Source organism: Rutilus rutilus (genome assembly GCF_951802725.1).
Source record: "Rutilus rutilus genome assembly, chromosome: 6".
NCBI classification, from domain to species: domain Eukaryota; kingdom Metazoa; phylum Chordata; class Actinopteri; order Cypriniformes; family Leuciscidae; genus Rutilus; species Rutilus rutilus.
The window spans coordinates 40,336,223-40,356,145 of record NC_140214.1 but is presented as its reverse complement, the minus strand read 5'-3'; the positions used below and the strand labels follow the sequence as shown (position 1 = coordinate 40,356,145).

At 38.1% G+C, this 19,923-nt stretch overlaps 3 protein-coding genes across 9 annotated transcripts in view; 2 read left to right on the top strand and 1 right to left on the bottom strand.

Moving 5' to 3' along the window:
* Positions 1 to 19,923, bottom strand: part of LOC311291359 (uncharacterized protein) — a 796,365-nt gene that overhangs the window by 378,329 nt on the left and 398,113 nt on the right. The gene's annotated exons all lie outside the window — the stretch shown is intronic.
* LOC311291423 (uncharacterized protein) overlaps positions 1 to 19,923 on the top strand; it is a gene marked incomplete at its 5' end in the record, with an annotated part of 543,326 nt that overhangs the window by 221,900 nt on the left and 301,503 nt on the right. The gene's annotated exons all lie outside the window — the stretch shown is intronic.
* Positions 1 to 19,923, top strand: part of adgrl2b.1 (adhesion G protein-coupled receptor L2b, tandem duplicate 1) — a 123,633-nt gene that overhangs the window by 34,187 nt on the left and 69,523 nt on the right. For 6 of the 7 annotated variants that reach the window (XM_084410302.1, XM_084410300.1, XM_084410301.1 and 3 more), the window contains exons 3-5: positions 3,845 to 4,058; positions 6,919 to 7,028; positions 11,614 to 12,414. In XM_084410302.1, the coding sequence (XP_084266428.1) occupies positions 3,845 to 4,058; positions 6,919 to 7,028; positions 11,614 to 12,414 (1,125 nt within the window). Of the gene's footprint in view, positions 1 to 3,844; positions 4,059 to 6,918; positions 7,029 to 9,661; positions 9,730 to 11,613; positions 12,415 to 19,923 lie in introns of those variants that run through there. The other variant, XM_084410303.1, reaches the window with a different exon arrangement.

The following is a 19,923-nucleotide window of genomic DNA, read 5'->3' as shown; positions in this document are numbered from 1 at the left end:
CATTAGTTTAAGCATTATGACCAGCACATAAATCATGTATAATCTAGAAACCCTAATGGAAAAATATTCGTTTAAAAAAAGTTTGATTCAGCAAATCGTTCCTAAGATATAAACCAATCAAATTTTGGTAGATTCTATTAACGCTGTGTAAATAAATTGTTGTTAGATGCTATTTATACATCGTGACCAATACTATTTGCTGCTCAGTGTATTGTAGCATATTATATTAAACTGTGTGCAATAACTACATATTCAGTGTATATGACAATATTTATTAAAATCATAAATGGATGCTTCCTTATTGGGACATTAGTTTTCCCTGTCCCAAAAAACCCTCACCCACACAACCCCAAAGCCTACCCGATATAAACACTGTATTCCTACTATTAAATACCCGGTAAGAACTTTATTTCTTAACTTTTATTTGAAATAAACGCTTCTCTGAGCTGATATGCGATGGGAAAGGGAGAATAATGGTCTTTTTAACCACACAGCATCATTATAATTTTTGTTACAAATATTCAAATTATTACAGAAGAACTGGGATAAAAGTTTATAGTTCGGATATAAACGCTGATGTCTACAGTAGTGATCAAAATAGAGTAAATCACATTTTAGAAGTAACTTGATGTTTCAAATAAAGAGCGTATTAATTACATCGATACACCAGTAGGTGGAGACAAGTGACTGTTAAAATGTATTTGTCATTGAGTCATTCACTCAAGAGATTCGTTCAGAAACGCCTTATCATCCAGTAATGAAACAGTTCTTTATGAGTGAGTCATTGAGTCATTCACTCAAGAGGTTCGTTCAGAAACGCTGATTCATCCAGTAATGAAACAAGTCTTTTGAGTGAGTCACTGAATCATTCACTCAAGAGATTTGTTCAGAAACGCTGATTCATCCAGTAATGAAACAAGTCTTTATGAGTGAGTCATTGAATCATTCACTCAAGAGATTCGTTCAGAAACACTGATTCATCCAGTAATGAAACAGTTCTTTATGAGTGAGTCATTGAATCATTCACTCAAGAGATTTGTTCAGAAACGCTGATTCATCCAGTAATGAAACAAGTCTTTATCTGATTATTCCAGTAATGAAACAAGTCTTTATGAGTGAGTTATTGAATCATTCACTCAAGAGATTTGTTCAGAAATGCTGATTCATCCAGTAATGAAACAAGTCTTTATGAGTGAGTCATTGAATCATTCACTCAAGAGATTTGTTCAGAAACGCTGATTCATCCAGTAATGAAACAAGTCTTTATGAGTGAGTCATTGAATCATTCACTCAAGAGATTCGTTCAGAAATGCTGATTCATCCAGTAATGAAACAAGTCTTTTGAGTGAGTCATTGAATCATTCACTCAAGAGATTTGTTCAGAAACGCTGATTCATCCAGTAATGAAACAAGTCTTTATCTGATTCATCCAGTAATGAAACAAGTCTTTATGAGTGAGTCATTGAATCATTCACTCAAGAGATTCGTTCAGAAACACTGATTCATCCAGTAATGAAACAAGTCTTTATGAGTGAGTCATTGAATCATTCACTCAAGAGATTTGTTCAGAAATGCTGATTCATCCAGTAATGAAACAAGTCTTTTGAGTGAGTCATTGAATCATTCACTCAAGAGATTTGTTCAGAAACGCTGATTCATCCAGTAATGAAACAAGTCTTTATCTGATTCATCCAGTAACGAAACAAGTCTTTATGAGTGAGTCATTGAATCATTCACTCAAGAGATTCATTCAGAAACACTGATTCATCCAGTAATGAAACAAGTCTTTATGAGTGAGTCACTGAATCATTCACTCAAGAGATTCGTTCAGAAACGCTGATTCATCCAGTAATGAAACAAGTCTTTATCTGATTATTCCAGTAATGAAACAAGTCTTTATGAATGAGTCATTGAATCATTCACTCAAGAGGTTTGTTCAGAAACGCTGATTCATCCAGTAATGAAACGAGGCAAGTCTTCATGAGTGTCATTTGTTTTGTTTTTAATTATTCATGCAAATTAATTTTAAATAGACTCCAGCAATTAACGTTTTTTCAGAACCTCTAGTAAATTACATGTTATTTTGTTTAGTTATCTGTTCAAAATCGTGGGAGAATCGTGATCTCTGTTTGAAACCCCCAAAAATGTTGATTCTCAATTTATCCAGAATCGTGCAGCTCTATGCGACATTATATAAATATCTCAAATATGTGATGCCAACAGAAAACAGCCCTTTATATTTTGGTCAGTAATAAACTCTTCCTCCCACACTTCACTTCTTTCCCTACATCTTACTGAAGTATGACCAAACATATGGTCATAACCATAACTCCTACATTCACTACAGTGTATATATATTTATATCATAAAGTATGATGGCCTTTTGAGAAGATGAAAAAGAAGCATCATGTAAACATGCAATTTTTATACTGGGTAAATGCACGCATGTTGTTATGGACTAAAAACAATCAGAAAACATTTCTCTGTTTTGGTTGACATGTTGTCTTTTGGACTAGAAGACAGATGCTGAGCCATATACTTCACATGGGACTCAATTCAACCATATTGTTGGGACAGTAGCGGTAGACATAATACATACTGAGAGTGCAGTTTGTAATTTTATCCTAGTTATTACTTCATGCTAGTAAACGGCTGGCAGATCAGATATCAAAATAAGTGGACTTGTGGTTAAAATGGAAGCCATTTGCTTATTTATATTACAGCTGATAAGCTACTTAGGAATATCTAGTACTTAACATAATACTTTGTGGTTAAATTAGTGAAAAAAATACTATAGCATTAGTGAAAACATCTTCCATTTAGTAGATCTGAATTTATTTATATAAGATGCTATCTTACACCTGAACTAACTAACTGGGATGAAACTCACTGAGATTACTTTTATACAAGACCTGGCACAGGACGACACACACATGACAATTCAGTTAAAGTCCCTCTGTGGTGAAAATCAAGTTTTTATGTGGTGTTTTTAATCTGCTTTAAGACAAACCATGTGTAAATTCATAAGTCGACAGCATTGCTGAGTATTCTCTCCTTAAAACTGCAGTGAACCAAAGACAGTCTCAAAAACACGCTTTGAAATCGCTGGTGTTTCTGACGTCACAAACTACCTTGTAACCAATCAGATCAACGGGTGATCGTCAACCAGTGGATCTCTGAGCTGAGTGAGTGAGTGGAGGCGGGGCTCATTTGCATATTCATAGAACCGCGCATACTAAATGAGGCAAGGGTGTCGAGTTGCATTCAAGATATTTTAAGATGAAGACATTTTTTTCAAGGAGAAAACTTATAAATAATTGCCCAAGTAATTTTTTCAGGTTTCTCAGAAAACACAAAAAACTGAACTTCAGAGGCCGAGTAGATTTTCGTTCTTCTTGATGCAACTGCCATCTTGAAAAGCTTGTAAAATTGCCTAAGTCTCATTGTCTTTTGACTTAGGCAAAATAAAACAGCCTAAGTCACACTCTTGACATAGGCCATTACACTACAGGGGTAGAAAAGCATGATCTGTTCAACTGAGGATGTGGGCGGTTTTACCAGAGGTGGCCAGCATCATGAGAAGATGACTTATGCAAAAAAAAATCATTTTTGTCAAAAAGGTTTTTGTGATCAAATATGAGTATAAAATTATTGACTACAGGGGGACTTTAATTTTAAAAGGATATAAAGAAATAAAGTGGAAAGCACGATTTGCAAGTGTGTCACGTTCCGAGTGGGTTCGTTCATTTCATCCATTGTTTTAGGTTTTTCTGTGTTCTTGGGCATTGAAGCTGAGCTTGTTTTTGGCCCAGCTAACCTCTGATCTTCCTCTGGTTCCTCTCAGGCTTCAGCCGGGCAGCGCTGCCCTTCGGTCTGGTGCGGAGAGAGCTGTCCTGCGAGGGCTACCCCATCGACCTCCGCTGCCCAGGAAGTGATGTCATCATGATCGAGACCGCCAACTACGGCCGCACCGACAACAAGATATGCGACGCCGACACGTTCCAGATGGAAAACACTAATTGCTACCTCCCGGATGCCTATAAAATCGTATCTCAAAGGTAAAGTGTGTGTGCCGAGCGTTGCCTGTAGTATTTTGTTTCCTCCTTTCCTATTGGGTTGTAGATGGTGAAGTCTTGTTTCTGTTAGTGCGTCGGTACAGCTCTACACTCTAAAACACTGCGAAAAAAGATTTTGTCTCAAAGTTGTGAATAAAACTAGATTATTGAAGTATGTTTTTACAATACTTTGAAATGGCATGTTTAATTCAATGTGTTATTCGCTGTTTATTTTAAATTATGTGTGGAATTTACGAGCAATTTCTGAGTAAATCCGACATAAAATGTTATTGACAGTTTTAGCACGCAAACTCTAGTTCAAGTTCGTTTGTTGTAGCTGACTGTTCTACTCAGTTTGTCCTGATCAGACGTTTTGGACTATATTTAGACCTGTCGCCATTGATTTATCATCTGATCATGGGTGTTCATTCTACTCGCAATTATTTGAGGAATCACATCCCATCCAAATATAGGACAGTTAAGAGCTCACAGAAATGCCATCAAATGTGCGATTTCTTGTTTCCCTTTCCAGTACGATAAAGAGAATAAAGAAGATAAAGACACTGTTTTAAATTAGACAAAGATAGTCAAAGGTCTGCCTTCATAATGTATATTTTATTATATTATATTATATTTCAATTATTTATTATATATATTATCATTTTTCATATGTGCCTATTTTTTTATTTTTTATTATTATATTAAATATCATATGATTCCATGTAAACAAATAAGATATATAAGGCTAACACTGTCAGTGAACATGAACAAAACAGAATTAAATGGTTAATCACAGCTGTTTGTGAGACAGTCGTCAGCATGAAATGCATGATTGTGACCAGCCTAACCATATAACAGTGAGATTAAAACGGTATATTCTAAATGCGTTTTCCGCCACTTTGACATTTAGATTTCTCCCCCAAACTCAAAAGAACTACAGTGCGTACATGTTTCTGTGACTGAACAAAGCATGTGAATAAGGTCATTCAGATTATTATTGGTTGTTTGTTGCCAAACAGTTTGCTGTTACATTCTACACACTGTACAGCTTTGGCACTGCAATGCGGGATTCACTCTGCCGTGGAGAGATCAGGGTTTAGAGAGAGAATAATAAGAAACACACAATAATGTTTTGTTTTTGAGGCTGAAAATGCAGCGTCCACCAAGTTAAAGTCAGCATGACACAGAAGTTGCAATAGTCTTTTCTTCTCTACTGTGCCGTATATCCGAGTGAAACGCTTCTGGAAGCAGAACAAATGTCATCAGAGAAGAGATGCTGCAAGAGGAAGTTATTCTGATTGAATATTACGAGGAACATGAATTTAAGAGAATGTGACTGGATCATTTTTGGGTGAACTGTCCCTTTAAATGTGACATATTATGCCCCTTTTCACAAGGGTTTTTATGTAATATAAATCTATGGTGTCCCCAGAATGTGTCTGGGAAATTTCAGCTCAAAATAATTTATTATAGCTTGTCAAATTTGCCCCATTTTGGGTGTGAGCAAAAACGCAGTTTTTGTGTGTGTGTCCCTTTAAATGCAAATGAGCTGCTGCTCCGCCTCCGTTCAGAAGAGGGCGGGGCCTTTACACGAGCTTCAGAAACTCCAGAAATAACTAAACATGCGAATAATCTCACTCATCCAGAATCTCAGAAATACCCAGTTTGAGTGCAGCCTTCAGAGATGTCCCCTTTAATGGCATGTTGTTCTGCTGGTTAACTCAGTGCCTGAATTAGTGAGATTATCAGGGTCAAAGTTTAACCTCTGACAGTGGCGGTTTCATATGGACATGTGCTCCTCTCAGTTGATTGGTTGATGCGATCTCACCTTTACCTATGAACGGCATCACAGAGAAGGATATTGGTGAGTTGTATTCAGTGCTGGGGGATTTGAAAGTCCTTGAGGGTTTTCTTCTTTTCTGTTTTATATTCCCTGGCAGAATAGCTTGCAGTCGGCTCTGAGATAGAGTTAATGAAATTTCTTGTTTCCTTAATAATTTTTTTTCCCCCGGTTAGCCCAAGGCCAAGCTGTGTGTGCTGGTTAACATCTAGGATGTGTAGTAATGTCGAGTTGTAGAACGTGACGCAAGGAAGGTGCAATTAACAAAAGTAATATAAGATGTCTTTATGCCGAGGCCAATGTTCGTGCGCTTAACGAATATAAGGGTTTGGAAAAGGTCATGTAGGGTCAAAGGTGTCTAATGCTGGACAAACTCTTGAGGCAGTCCAAAAACATTTCAGTATTTTGGCGAATTAATATGAATTTGTGCCATTTTGTATAATTTTGTCCGATCTGTTTACGCCCCACTGCTGGTTAGGTTTAGGGGAGAATATTCCTGCTTATTTTATACAAATCTCATCATGCAAATGTGTATGAAATAGCCACCTCATAAAATAATTACGTCTTCACATGGGATCGGGTTGGTTGTGTTTGATTTCTGATTTCTCTGATTTCTCTTCAAACTTGATTTAAATATTTATTTACTCTATTTGTTAGAGAAGCATGTTGTGCCAATATTGGTCTTTTTATATGTAATATTGGCTAATTTTAGCAGAATATTGAAGGAATATTGCGCCCTGTCCAAACTCTCTGGACTGTGCGTTGATTACCACCAATTCAAACTCCATCTTTCTATATCAAACTAAACCGAATGGCTGAAAACTGACTTAATTCATCACCACAAATAGCCATGAAGTTAAGCACTCAAATCAGAAGTAATCAATATATCTATATGCTAACGTTACGTCGTCTTTTAATCCGAATGATAGCATAAGATACCCTAGTAAACTAACAGTCAGCATGGTGAAGGCTTCTCTGGGAAGTTCAGTGCAGTAATTCCTCTCATCAATGCTTGTTTCGCAGGTGTAACAATCGGACTCAGTGTGTGGTCGTCACTGGCTCGGATGTGTTCCCTGATCCATGTCCCGGGACGTACAAGTATCTTGAGGTCCAGTATGAATGTGTGCCATACAGTAAGTTATCTTCATGCAAATCCTCTGAAATACTGCACGTGACATCAAAGTTTATCTCGTTTATTTTACTGTAAATTGTTTGCAAAGTAATGCTAGAACAGTAAAATGCTGAAATGTGACATTATGGAATTTGGTGTGACGTTTAAAAAGTTTTATCCATATGGGAATGTTTTGATGGTGAGCTAGTAATGGCACCCCCCCCACACATAATACAGTTCTTCAGGTAGATGTACTTACTATCAGGTTGAGTGCAGTTCTGTGTCGTATCCTAACATCATTGCTCTGTTTCAAATCTCAGTGAGCTGCCTACATAGGAAACCTCATGAGTGATGTCCAGCGCTCCTCATTCATGGGCAGCAGCTCTATTTACAGTCACGATTGCTTGATCACATGATCACCTAATAATCAGAACAGAAATACAAAGCACAAACCAATATAATGTGAGAAACTGCATTTCTGTACTGTTGGGAATGCAGATGAATACACTATATGTAGCCTTTATAAATGGCGTTTTCCTAGATCTTGGATAACTTTTTGGGATTGCCTTATTCGTGAAAGAAACATGCATTTGTGCCTTATATTTGGACCAAAATGTGGCATGTTATGAGCGCAACTATAGCTATGTTTCCATCCACCTATTTTTAAGCGCATTTTGGGATATTGCATAAAACCGCTGGACGGAAATGCAAAAATACAAAACATGCTCATAAAAATCGTATGTGCTCACTTGAGACGGATTCATTTTTTTATCTGATAACATATGCGCATAAACTACGATGGAGACGTGTTTCTCGAATAAATCCCTCGATGTGCAACAAAAACCTCACGTGACTTTGCCTCATCGGAGGCTGTGATTGGATAACTGGACTAACCAGCGGACCAATGGCGTCGCAGCATCTCAAATGTTGGTTTGGTGTTTCTGAAACGTCGGAGTCGAAGTGTGTGATCAGAATGATTTGGTTTAATTCCCTCCAGAAGCGTCTCACACGAGTGTGTTCCCGAACACCAGCATCCCAACCATTCGTCTGAGACACACTCGTTTATGATGGAGGAGAAAAGTTACAGTTTATTACTGATAAATTTACACCAATTTCCCAGAAAGTCACGGTTTTGTTCTCTTGAACTCATGGGATGGAAACGATGCTTTATTTGCAAATGTTTTATGCCATATTCCAATTGTTGCGCATAAGATGAATTCACAACTTTGGTTGGAAACACAGCTGTGTATGTACACTAGGAAGCTCATTAGGATTTGGAACAGAGCCGATGTCTGTTTCAGCGTTTAGCTTCGTGGTTAAATGGAAACGTGTTTACTCTGTGTTTAATATCTTCAGCTGACCTTTTGGATCTCTAGTTCTCCATCCACATCTGCAGCTGTTAGCCCTGATGGGGAATAATAACACAATTCTCTTCTGTCATCTCTTCTACAGATGCTTTGTTTCGTTATGTTTGTCTCTCTATTGAAAGCCTTTAGGTTTTCAGATGGTTGTTTCAGGACCATATCCATGTCACAAAGAACATGTCTGAATATGTTTGAAGGGCTTCATTTTACTTTTATTCATTGAGGATGCATTAAGTTGATCGAAAGTGACAGTAAATACATTAATACTGTTAAAACAGAATAACAAAATAAATGCTAATAATCATAAATGTTTCTTGAGCATCAAATCATCATATTAGAATGATTTCTGAAGGATCATGTGACACTGAAGACTGGAGTAATGATGCTGAAAATTCAGCTTTGATCACAGGAATAAATTACACTTTACTATATTATCACATAGAAAACAGCTATTTAAATTAATTCAAATATTAAAATATTACAATCAAATAAATGCAGCCTCGGTGAGCATGATACTTCTTTCAAAAGCATAAAAATGTTTACTGACCCCAAACGTTATTTCACTTTACTGGCCAAAGGTGTGTATATATATATATATATAATAATAATAATAATAATAATAATAATAATAATAATAATAATAATAATAATAATAGTAATAATAATAATAATAATAATAATAATAATAATAATAATAATTATTATTATTATTATTATTTATTTTTTGATAACTTTAAAACCAAACAGACGCTTCTATGACACTTTTTTTGTAATTCACTTAAATTGTCCAAAAATGAATTTTAATTCATATTCATATTGAATTATTATATGCTGATGTATATTAATATATCTTGCATGTTACATTCTGACTTGCCTATAAATGTATTATTATTTGTCTTTGTGCCAATGTACGATTCATGTCAAAACATTAATGAAGTTGTTCAGTTGTAATATCTAATCATAGATAAACTTCTAATTTTACATCTTTTTTTAATATTTGAAAGAGAAGATTGTGTGTTTTTCTTCTCCTTATCTTTCAGTTTTGCTTTCTCCTGCTCTCTAACCACTCTAATAGCTTCTCTCTTTGTGTTTAGGTGTCCTCTGATCGCAACATGATTAATTACACCTTATTCTCAGTTACACAGGTGTAACACCAAAAATGTTTTTCCCCTGAACAGTTTTATTTCTGCATGTGCTGTATACATTTTCCCATTGGATGGTCTCTTCTTTGACGTAAATGTATTGGCCTGTATATGTAAATGTATGGGATGGATGGGGGGGCTCTAATCTTTTCTCTCCCTTGACGCTCTTTCCATTCTCTTGTTTTTCCACGGCTCAAAATAGAAGTGGAGCAAAAAGGTAAATGACTGCTCTGGCTCTCAGTCCTCAGCTCCTTGTTTTGTGTTGTATGGTTTCGAACCCTCCACACTGCTCCCCCCCTCCTCCCCACCCCATCGCCTACATGATATCAAGATGGACAAGATCTATCTAACCCAAGCCCAGAAAATGTTTGGTCGGAGGTTAAAGTGCAATCAGCATTTACTGACATAGATATCCTCTGCGGTCTAGACTCTATAGTATCATGTGTGTTTTTTAGACTATAAAATACTACCCCAGTTTAATGTGTGGAGCCAACTATAGGTAAGCTGTAAGTAGCCGCGTTTCCATTACAGATTTGCGCAAAACTTTTGTGATATTTTCTAAATGTCGATAAAAAACTATTGCGAAATGATGGCGTTGCCATTAAACTATTTTATTTTTTCCTCTCATGATAAGTCATTTAAAAAATCATGGCGACGGATGTTAGTAGGTTTACGTATATACCAGCAACTATACATTGTTTTTAATCGAAGGAGACGTAGGCGTGTATCCAAGCATTAATGGCGAGGAAAGATCTTTATATGTGTGACATATGAGGAGTTTCTGGTGTTTCTCCCTCATATCTGCTTCAAGCTCTTGATATAAATTATGGCATTTTTTTGTTGTTTAGAATCCAGTATTCCCGTGATTCTTTTGTCTTTTATGAGTTTAATAAAGATCTGTCTTGTCTTCTGTCCAAACATACAGCATCATCTATAAAGAATGATCGACTCACACCAGGTGACCTGTAAATGCAAGATGCAAAATATTCATTTTTCGAATTTCCTGAAAAACCACCTCATGCGAGCGTAAGGAGTTTTTGTGAAATCGACGTGTTTCCATTGGGAACGTATTTAAAATTTAAAATTTCAATTTGTGCAATTTGAAGGGTAATGGAAATGTGGCTACTGTTGATTCCCTGCAAAGTGTAAACACTTCTGGGCCATCAACACATCTCTCTCTGTGTTTGAGCGTCCCGACCAACCCAACATTGACTCAACCAGTGATTGTGGTGGGACTGTTTTGTTTTTAGGACAAGGAATACCAGTTTTGAAAACCTGTTTGGAAACACATTTTTGCCAGTCTAGTCAGTGCCACTAGAAGCACAACGCACAAGATAAGCTTTCTGACATTTCATGTACAATGAACTCTGGCTTAATGTGATTTGGCTTTTTCCTACAATGGCACCTCTGGCCACATAATATTGCTGGGAGAGAGAGGCCAATTATCTGTAGCCATCTGCATGTGATATGCTGTTCACCACAGACTTTACATTTCTAACTGGTTCAACCCCCAGAGACGGGTGCGTTTGACCTATTCGTTCCTCAGTGACGAGACACTTCCCGTTTGGCTGTCACTCTATCTGTCCTGAACAGCATTGTCATCCTGTCCCCTTGACCTTTGTGTCCTTTCCTCTCGCCTCTCATGTGTCGTCGGTTCTTTCCTCAGACATAATCCTCCATGTATGTGTGCTTACTTTCGAAGGTATGTCTTTTGCGACAAATACGACAATCCCGCCCCCATACTGTTGACGTAAAAGAACCATGGCTATATTCCAGAATGAATTGTGTCTGTCCATTAGCACTGTTTCTCTCATCTTTTTCATTTACAGGACTTTTTTCCCCTTTTGTCTGCTCCTCTCAGTTAAACTTGTTTGCGAACAATCTCAAGAAGCAAGGCCACCTCAAACAGTTGCTCTCACTTAACCTCTCGCTTTCTTTCGATTATGCACACAACACCAGATATGACACTGCTAAAAATGACATTGTGGTACATTAGCCTTAGAAACCCTTACACATACACTGGACCCAAAGAATGCATAGAAGATCATTGCTGGTTTTAATTTTCTAACTCTAGCTCTTGCCTCTTGACCTTTTCCCCCAGTTTTTATTTGCCCTGGGACTCTGAAAGCAGTAGGAGATCCGACCTTTGTGTTTGAGGCCGAACAGCAGTCTGGAGCTTGGTGTAAAGACCCTCTGCAGGCGGGGGACAAGATCTACTTCATGCCCTGGACGCCGTACCGCACCGACACTCTCATAGAGTACGCCTCGTTCGACGACCTGAGGAGTGGCCGACAGACGACCACCTACAAGCTCCCGCACCGCGTAGACGGGACCGGCTTTGTGGCCTATGATGGGGCCATCTTCTTCAACAAGGAGCGTACTCGAAACATCGTCAAGTTTGACTTGCGCACGCGGATAAAGAGCGGGGAGGCCATAGTCGCCAACGCCAACTACCACGACACCTCACCGTATCGCTGGGGCGGGAAAACGGACATCGACTTGGCGGTTGACGAACGGGGACTGTGGGTTATCTACGCCACCGAGCAGAATAACGGACGTATCGTTCTCAGCCAACTCAATCCCTATACTCTACGCTTTGAGGCCACATGGGAGACCGCCTACGACAAACGATCGGCCTCCAACGCCTTCATGGTGTGTGGCGTTCTGCACGTTGTGCGATCCACCTATGAGGAGAATGAAAGCGAGGCCAGTAAGAGCCAAATTGACTACGTGTACAACACCAAACTGGGGCAAGGGGACTATATCAATATCCTCTTTCCTAACCAGTATCAGTACATCGCAGCTGTGGATTACAACCCGAGGGATAACCAGCTATACGTGTGGAATAATTTTTACATTCTGCGATACGATCTGGAGTTTGGGCCCCCCGATCCAGGAGAAGGTAAGACACATTGTTGTCTCTGTTTTGGTTTTGTGTAGCGGTTGAATTTGTGTCTGCAGAGCATCGGCTTGCTACGGATGATTTACTTTTAATTTTGAGTACTGTAGTGAGACGAGTGTGTGATGGAGGAGAGACCCCTGGAGAGAGTCTTCTAGACCAAAATTGCTCAAGTGCAGTGGATTATTTAATCATTGTCATGTGTGATAGTCACAGTGGCTGCTTGTAAAGGCCAATTATCATAGTGAGGCAAGCAGGGCGTTCAATGACTTGACTCAAGAGTGGCTGATGAGACTTTGCAGGCCTATTATCTCACCCATAAACTCCTGGAAATTGAAGGGGGAAATTCACAATTGCCCTGTTTTGCAAAAGTGCGTCATATCTGAGAAGGCTAATGATTGACCCTACTAAGTTGAAAATTGTCTCAACTTGTTCCCATAGAACATTGATTATTTTCCTAGAGAATAGGATTTTCAATTAATTTAGACAGTCTCAATATCATTTGGTGTGTGGTAAAGGAAAATACATAGCTTGTGCATGAAAATATGCTACTATCATTGACTTAGATGTGTTGGAAGCGGGACTTTTATTTTGCCGGCTTCTATTCTCCATCTTCATTAGTTATGGTCTCTGTTTAACAGTTTTGTCTGATTTGTTAATAGATAGAACTGTTAAACAAAGAACGTAAACTGTCTACGAAAAAGTAGTATAGCATTTGCTTTTATATTGTTAGTAACAGAACGGCAAACACTATTAATACTTCAGCAAATATGCATATTTAAACAAATCTTTGAATATTTAATAAACATTTAATTTCACAAACCTTGCAGACTTCGTCGAGATATTCTGACGTGTGCATTTGTAGCCTGCATGACATGCCGGTCCGTATACAGACAGGAGAGTCCAGCTTCACTGGAGACACATGATCGACAAACTTTATGACTATATTCAGTTGCCCACACTGTCATATTCATGTCATTTTCATTGTGCTGTATGAAAATTTATCGTTACCTTGTAAATATTTATTTGAAAAAATATGATTTCCAGTGGGCACAAACTTAACCAGATCACCACATTTTATTCATGTTTTTTAAAAATAATTCTTTATTTGTGAAAAATACTGTATATGATTACAGAGTCAAGAAGTCTGTCCTATTTAGAGATTTATTTTTGACAGGAAAATACAAGATTATAATTTATATGTAGCGCATCTATTCTAAATGATATGTCAGACTCTTGCTCTCTCTCTCTTTGTGTGTGTGAGAGAAGCACAGAGTGACGGTGAGTCGGTTGCCTTCACACTACAGTTTACGGTGCATCACATACGCTGTGCATCCATTGAGATGAATTGCAATAGTGTGCTTTAAAGACAGAGAGCAAAACTCTCAAGCGCTCAGTGTTCAAGACGGGTGAAGGCGAGAGAAAAATTACTTGTCAAACTTATACTTGGGAACACTAACGTGGGAAATCTTACAATTTTGCCTAGTATGCTAGTGATTTACTCTCAATGTATAGGGTTGTTAAAGGATTAACCAAGGTCATCCAAGATATTTATATCTTTCTTTCTTCAGTCGAAAAGAATTGAAGGTTTTTGAGGAAAACATTCCAGGATTTTTCTCCATATAGTGACTTCAATGGGGTCCAACGGGTCGAAGGTCCAAATGTGAGTTTCAATGCAGCTTCAAAGTCTCGACACGATCCAGCCGAGGAATAAGAGTCTTATCTAGACAAACCATCGGTTATGTTATAAAAACATAAGCATGTATATACTTTTTAACCACATAATGTCTTACACTAGCTGTGATTCGCCACAAATTACGTAGCTAATTATGTTGAAAGGTTGGTAATCAAAGTTAGATTTTAAATCAAGTGCATTATAAAAACCACGTATTCAGCCAGTTTTGAACAAATCAGGTGAATGATTCAATGACTCACTAACATTGACATGATTTGCAGTTTTATTATTTTGTAATGTTGTAATGAGGTTCATTCGTGCCTTCTCCGAGCTGCATTAAACGGTCTCTGTACACCTAAATTCCACTTTAAATGCAGCTTCCGATCACCTCTGCAGTGCAAAGATGGCTTTTAGTGAAACTGATTTCATTTGATTGGTAACAACCCTAAAGTGTCTTGTTATTCTAATTGAATCGGAAAAGATGGCCTATACATTTAATAAAGTTAAAAACAGCCATTATAAGTAAGAAATGTCCCTGGAAATCATTTTAAGGGGTCAAAAATTCCTTCTTAAAGGGATATTTCAACTCTGGAAAGATGAATGTGTATTTAAAATGGGTCATTTATGTAGTAAAAAATGTGAAATAAATTTTGAAGTTGGTGCTTTCTAGACTGAGAAAAGCCAGAAAATTTATTTTTGGCTCATGTGGATACAAGACAACAACTCCCAGAATGCACTTGCTTCGCTGCCCTACGAGGCCACTCCCAAGCTTACAGAGGGCAGTATCGGGAGAAATGATGCAACTAGGCTACTAGTCGACTCGAAACTGAAAAGATCCCCCATGGGCGGGCTGAAGACATGCGGGACGAGCTCCTCCTACTGGCTGTAGTCTCTCGCCTCTGGACAAAAAAGCCTCAGATGATTATGACGCTAAATGAAGATTTTTGGGTCATCAGAGTTTTTTTTCCAGACACACAATACAGAAATCTCTCGTCTCAGGGGGACATGAGGGAGGGAAGCACGGTCATTCCAAAATACTACCGGGTTTCTACTGATACAAAGCTTAAAGGGTTCATAGACTGGATTATTTTATTATTTTATAATGTAGTTAGTATGATTTGAACATAAAAAATGGTCATAATTTAGAAATAGGCCTAAAAGGCATTTTTCCTAGCCTGATTTTAGCCTCTGATTTGAACTCTCCGTTTTAAGGGGTGTGTCTGCTGTGATTGACTTCAGTGTAAACGCCCTCTGCTGTGATTGGCTGTGAGACTTCGGTGTAAACGCCCACTGCTGTGATTGTCTGTGAGACTTGAGTGATTGTCTGTGAGACTTCAGTGTAAACGCCCACTGCTGTGATTGGCTGTGAGACTTCAGTGTAAATGCCCACTGCTGTGATTGGCTGACATGTTTGCATATGAAATAGCTAGTATTACATGTGGAACTCTCTCTAAAACTTTTACTACGTTTTTACTATAACAGCTATCGAGATTAAGGAATCGTGAAAAGTATTGATCATAATGATCTATTGACATCACATGAAAGGTTGCAGACAGATGACAGACAGTCTGTTGATCGCGTATGAAATTAGGCTACACCTCTGGCTTTCACCAAATAACAATGCAAACACGATGTAAATACAGTAAAAGCTTCGTTGTACTGTACATTGTAACAGCGGATGCGTCATGATTTCGTGATTGAGTTTCGGCAAGTGTCCAGATAAACTCGCGCTGTTTGATTGACAGCTTGGGCAATTGGAAAGGGACCATTCTTTGATTGCTTTCTTTATATAATTTAATCACAGTTTTAATAAGATTATTTTCATCCTACTAAGAGAAACTGATTGTTTAGTCACTGGCTTGATTTACTGATGCATAAACAGTATTGAACGATATTTTGAGAGATAATCTGTCTGAACTTGAATAATTACATCAGAAATCACTGATCACAGATCAGGCATTAGAATAAACATGACTACTTACATGTTTGTGGCGTTGCTGGCAGATCCATATCGTAAAAGTCTGTTTGTAAAGCCTGCGCCGAAATGTACCAAATAACCCACAGTGAAATACACCGAATACAAACAAATAATGCACTGCTAAGACATTCACATTGTTGGGAAAACCCCCACTATCCTAGCATTAGGATTGTCTGGAAGGTAATGGTATTGATCCTGCATCGATCTTTTCTCATTCTCATGTCCCTGTTCACTAACGCTCCAGTGGGCGGAGCCAACGCTGCCCTGTTTAGATCCTGTCGTTTGCTGGCCTTGGTTTCAATAAAAGCAGTTTTTGGAATAACAAGAAAGTTTTGAGTTTTGAAACTTACAGGGTATTTTTATAGTATAACGAACTCTTAACCGTCAAAGGATCAAGGAACATTTGAATTCTCATTTTATGACCCCTTTAATGCTAATCGGTGAAGTATCCCATTAATGGAAATGTTATTTCTGCCACCACTGTGGTTATAAAACCAGAGCTTGAACTACAACATCTGCTCTGTTGATGAAAAATGATTAGAAAATCCTCTTCACAGTAGCAGCTTTACACCAGTGAGCTTGTGCTGAACATACACAGAACACTTTTTATTGCCTTCAAACCTTTAATTTAATGTTAGACATGTAGTTTTTCCACCACATAAAAGCTTAACATTAAACAATTCGTTTTTATTTCAGCTCTCAGTATCGACTGCAACAAAATATTTGTCTTAGAACATGTAATGGTACATGTAGTGTCTCTAGCGAGAACAGAATAAAATGAAGTCGCTTGCATTAATATTCACTGTGAATGCGATAAAACCCCACGGCAATACCTGCCGGAAAAGCATCTGTAGAGTTTCCACCATCCAGAACTGATGACGCGAGATGCATCTATGGCAGCGATTAAATCTCATTACCAGACTTTATGAGCTATGTATTACGCCTCAACCGTGAGTTGGGTAATTACATGTTAGCTCGATTTCCAGCCTTTAAAAGAGGAGCAGGGACTCTGGTGTGCTCTTAAACCGCTGTAACAACACCCTGAAACGCTACTGCAAGCCGAGGAACTGTGCTAAACGCGTGCTGTTGTAATCCTCCTTTACAATTCTTGTAATTCCATTAGGATGCAGACCAAAATGAAACGCATCTGATTTATAAGGGGAATTGGTGTGCGTTGAAAAGCTTATTTGAGTGTTTACCAAACTTGCTCATATATAGACTCTAGAACGAATAGATTGCTGCTTCTCTTCCATAGAAAGAAAGAAAGAATGAAAATCATTTCACACAAATTAGTAAAATTGTCTCTTAAAATGATCTATATCAGTGTTTCTATAGTTTTTCTATAGTGTTAACCCCCTTTGAGCTTATAAGGTGATGTATTAATTGTTTTAATGTTTGAGCTTATAAGTGAGTATTAATGTTTATAAGTGAGTATTAATGTTTGAGCTTATAAGGTGTCTTAAATATGCATCTGCGTCTGTTCACACAAAATTTGTTGGGTTAAATGAAGAACAATTGGACCTTAGTTTAACTAATTTGACATTAGGCTGTAACTTTTAATCTTATTTGCCTTTATATCATTATACCAATGTCTTAAATCTGTGACTCCTGTGTATTTATGATTCGTTTGGAGGGGGAATATGGCGTTTTGGCTTGAGTCTACCTCCAGCCTATGACTTAATGTGTATAGATGTGTGTTTTACCACAATGTCCTAACTAATTTTTTTAAGCCAGCTTCACTTTTTAATGATAGAATAATAATACAACAGTGATTTAAAATAAACACAGGTGAAATAATCCAAATACTCATCATGGTTTGGTTTTGAGTTTTGATTTATAAGTCTGCTGAAGATGCATTTGGTGGCACTAATGGGTTGGAAACAGTTTTGAGGATTTTTCACCCCAGCTCCTGCTAGATTCCAGTTGGCATCCATTCCTGCAAAAATACCCAATTTTTTCCCCGCTGCCTTCCATGATTTTTCTAATGAAAAGTTGTTGTTGTTGTCCCGGTCCAGCCTGCATAACCCAGCTTTACCTGTGGTTACCATGATCTACAAATGTATGATAGTATGGAAGACCAATGGTTAATTTATTAAGAGTAGAGTCCTAACTCAGTCTATAATATATCAGAATATTTGAATTTTACCCCATTAAAAGGAGGTTATTAATTTTTACTGATGTTACTGTTTTTGTAAATTAAAATAAATTTACATCGCATGCCATCTCAAGCTACTGTCAAATGTGCATTTCCAAGAGACAAAGCATATAATAGTATTTGGAGAATAATAAAAAAAAAAATTGGTGCTACCAAATCAGGTGCTGGTGCCTCCATCTGTAAAACTCTCAAATGTTAGTCTGGAGCCCTGTTACATTGTAATTTGATGCTAAATTCGAGCAAACCAAAAAATACTCATTCCTCAAAGCATTATAGAGAAAAGAGGGCGAGTCAAAGGGAACCAAATTAATTTTCTGATTGATGGCTCTTTCTTCAAAGTGAAGCTACTAAGAACCAGTAATAAAATGCATACCTAACTGCTGACACAACTTCTCATGTTGACACTTTAAAGCCATTGTCAGGGATGCACAGTGATTATTGAGTCTTTGTTCAACAAGGTAAAAAGACGGATCAGAGGAAGCAATTATTGCGAGGAATTTTCAGAAGTAATGCAGGGCATGAAGGAGAACATTTAAAGAGGACCTGTTCTGCTTTTTTCCTTGTTCATCTTTCTTTTTAGCGTGTAATGTTGCTGTTTAATCATGAAAAAGCTCAGCAAAGGTCCAAAGTCTCTCCAGCAGGAGTTCTTCTATATGAGTGTCAGTGTTTCTGAACTCCTGAAACGCCTCCATTGTAGTCTTGAGTTTCTTCCGGGAACGAACACGTCACAGTATTCCTCATTATAATAATTCATACGCAGAATAAAGGGGCGGGGCCTGGTTGAGTTAGTTAGTAGTGTGTTAAACTGGCGGTTATGGTAAGGGGCGGGACATTTCCCAAACACACTCAAAGCGCTCAACCAATCACAACACACTACTCCCGCCGACCAATCAGAGCACAGTGTGCTTTTCAGAAGGAGGGGCTTCATAGAGACAGGAACTAATCAGAGCGTTACTGACAGACTGGGAAGAGAGGAGCTACAACAATGGAGAATATGAGAGCATGAAAAGCTCTTGTAGTAGAGCCCAAAACCCCAAAAACCAAGACTTTGAAAAGGGGCACAATAGGGTTTTGTTAATGTTCCTTAGAACTGCGATTTGTCCGAGTGTAAAATATTCAAAACAAGTAGGTCTTATAGGCACAAAGATCCATCCGTACCATTGAATTGGCAGTTGTATTATTTATAGTCATAAAATATAATTAACTAGCCCATTCTGGTGCATATCACTCCAGCTTCTGAGCCAATAAGAGACTAAAATGTGGCTTTGCATGGCCAGTGTCCTCTGAGAATATCTCACAAGAGTGCCTCTGTGTGTTTTGAGTTTCAACAACACACATTTCGTGTTGAATCAATGCATTTGCAGCAAACTGAACTGAGAAAAGCAAGCAGGGAAAAAGAGAGTATTGTTCTGGGGTTTTTTCTCCGCCTCCGTCCTCACTGTTTGCCTCAGTTTTTCATCCTCCTGCTTCTCATACGGGTATTCCTAGAGGCAGTGTCAGTTCTGAAGTTAATAAGCCACATTTCAGCTCGCTTTGGTCTTTGGCACACATACATCAGAGTTTCTAAACAGAGCCTCTGACTCGGGCACCAATCCGTCTGGTTTTTATGTGCCTGTGGCTATTCACAGGAACACACACCAGTCAGACCTGGAAATGCTGTTGTTTGGTAATGGAGCGTTTGACACCTGTTAGACTCGGTGTCTG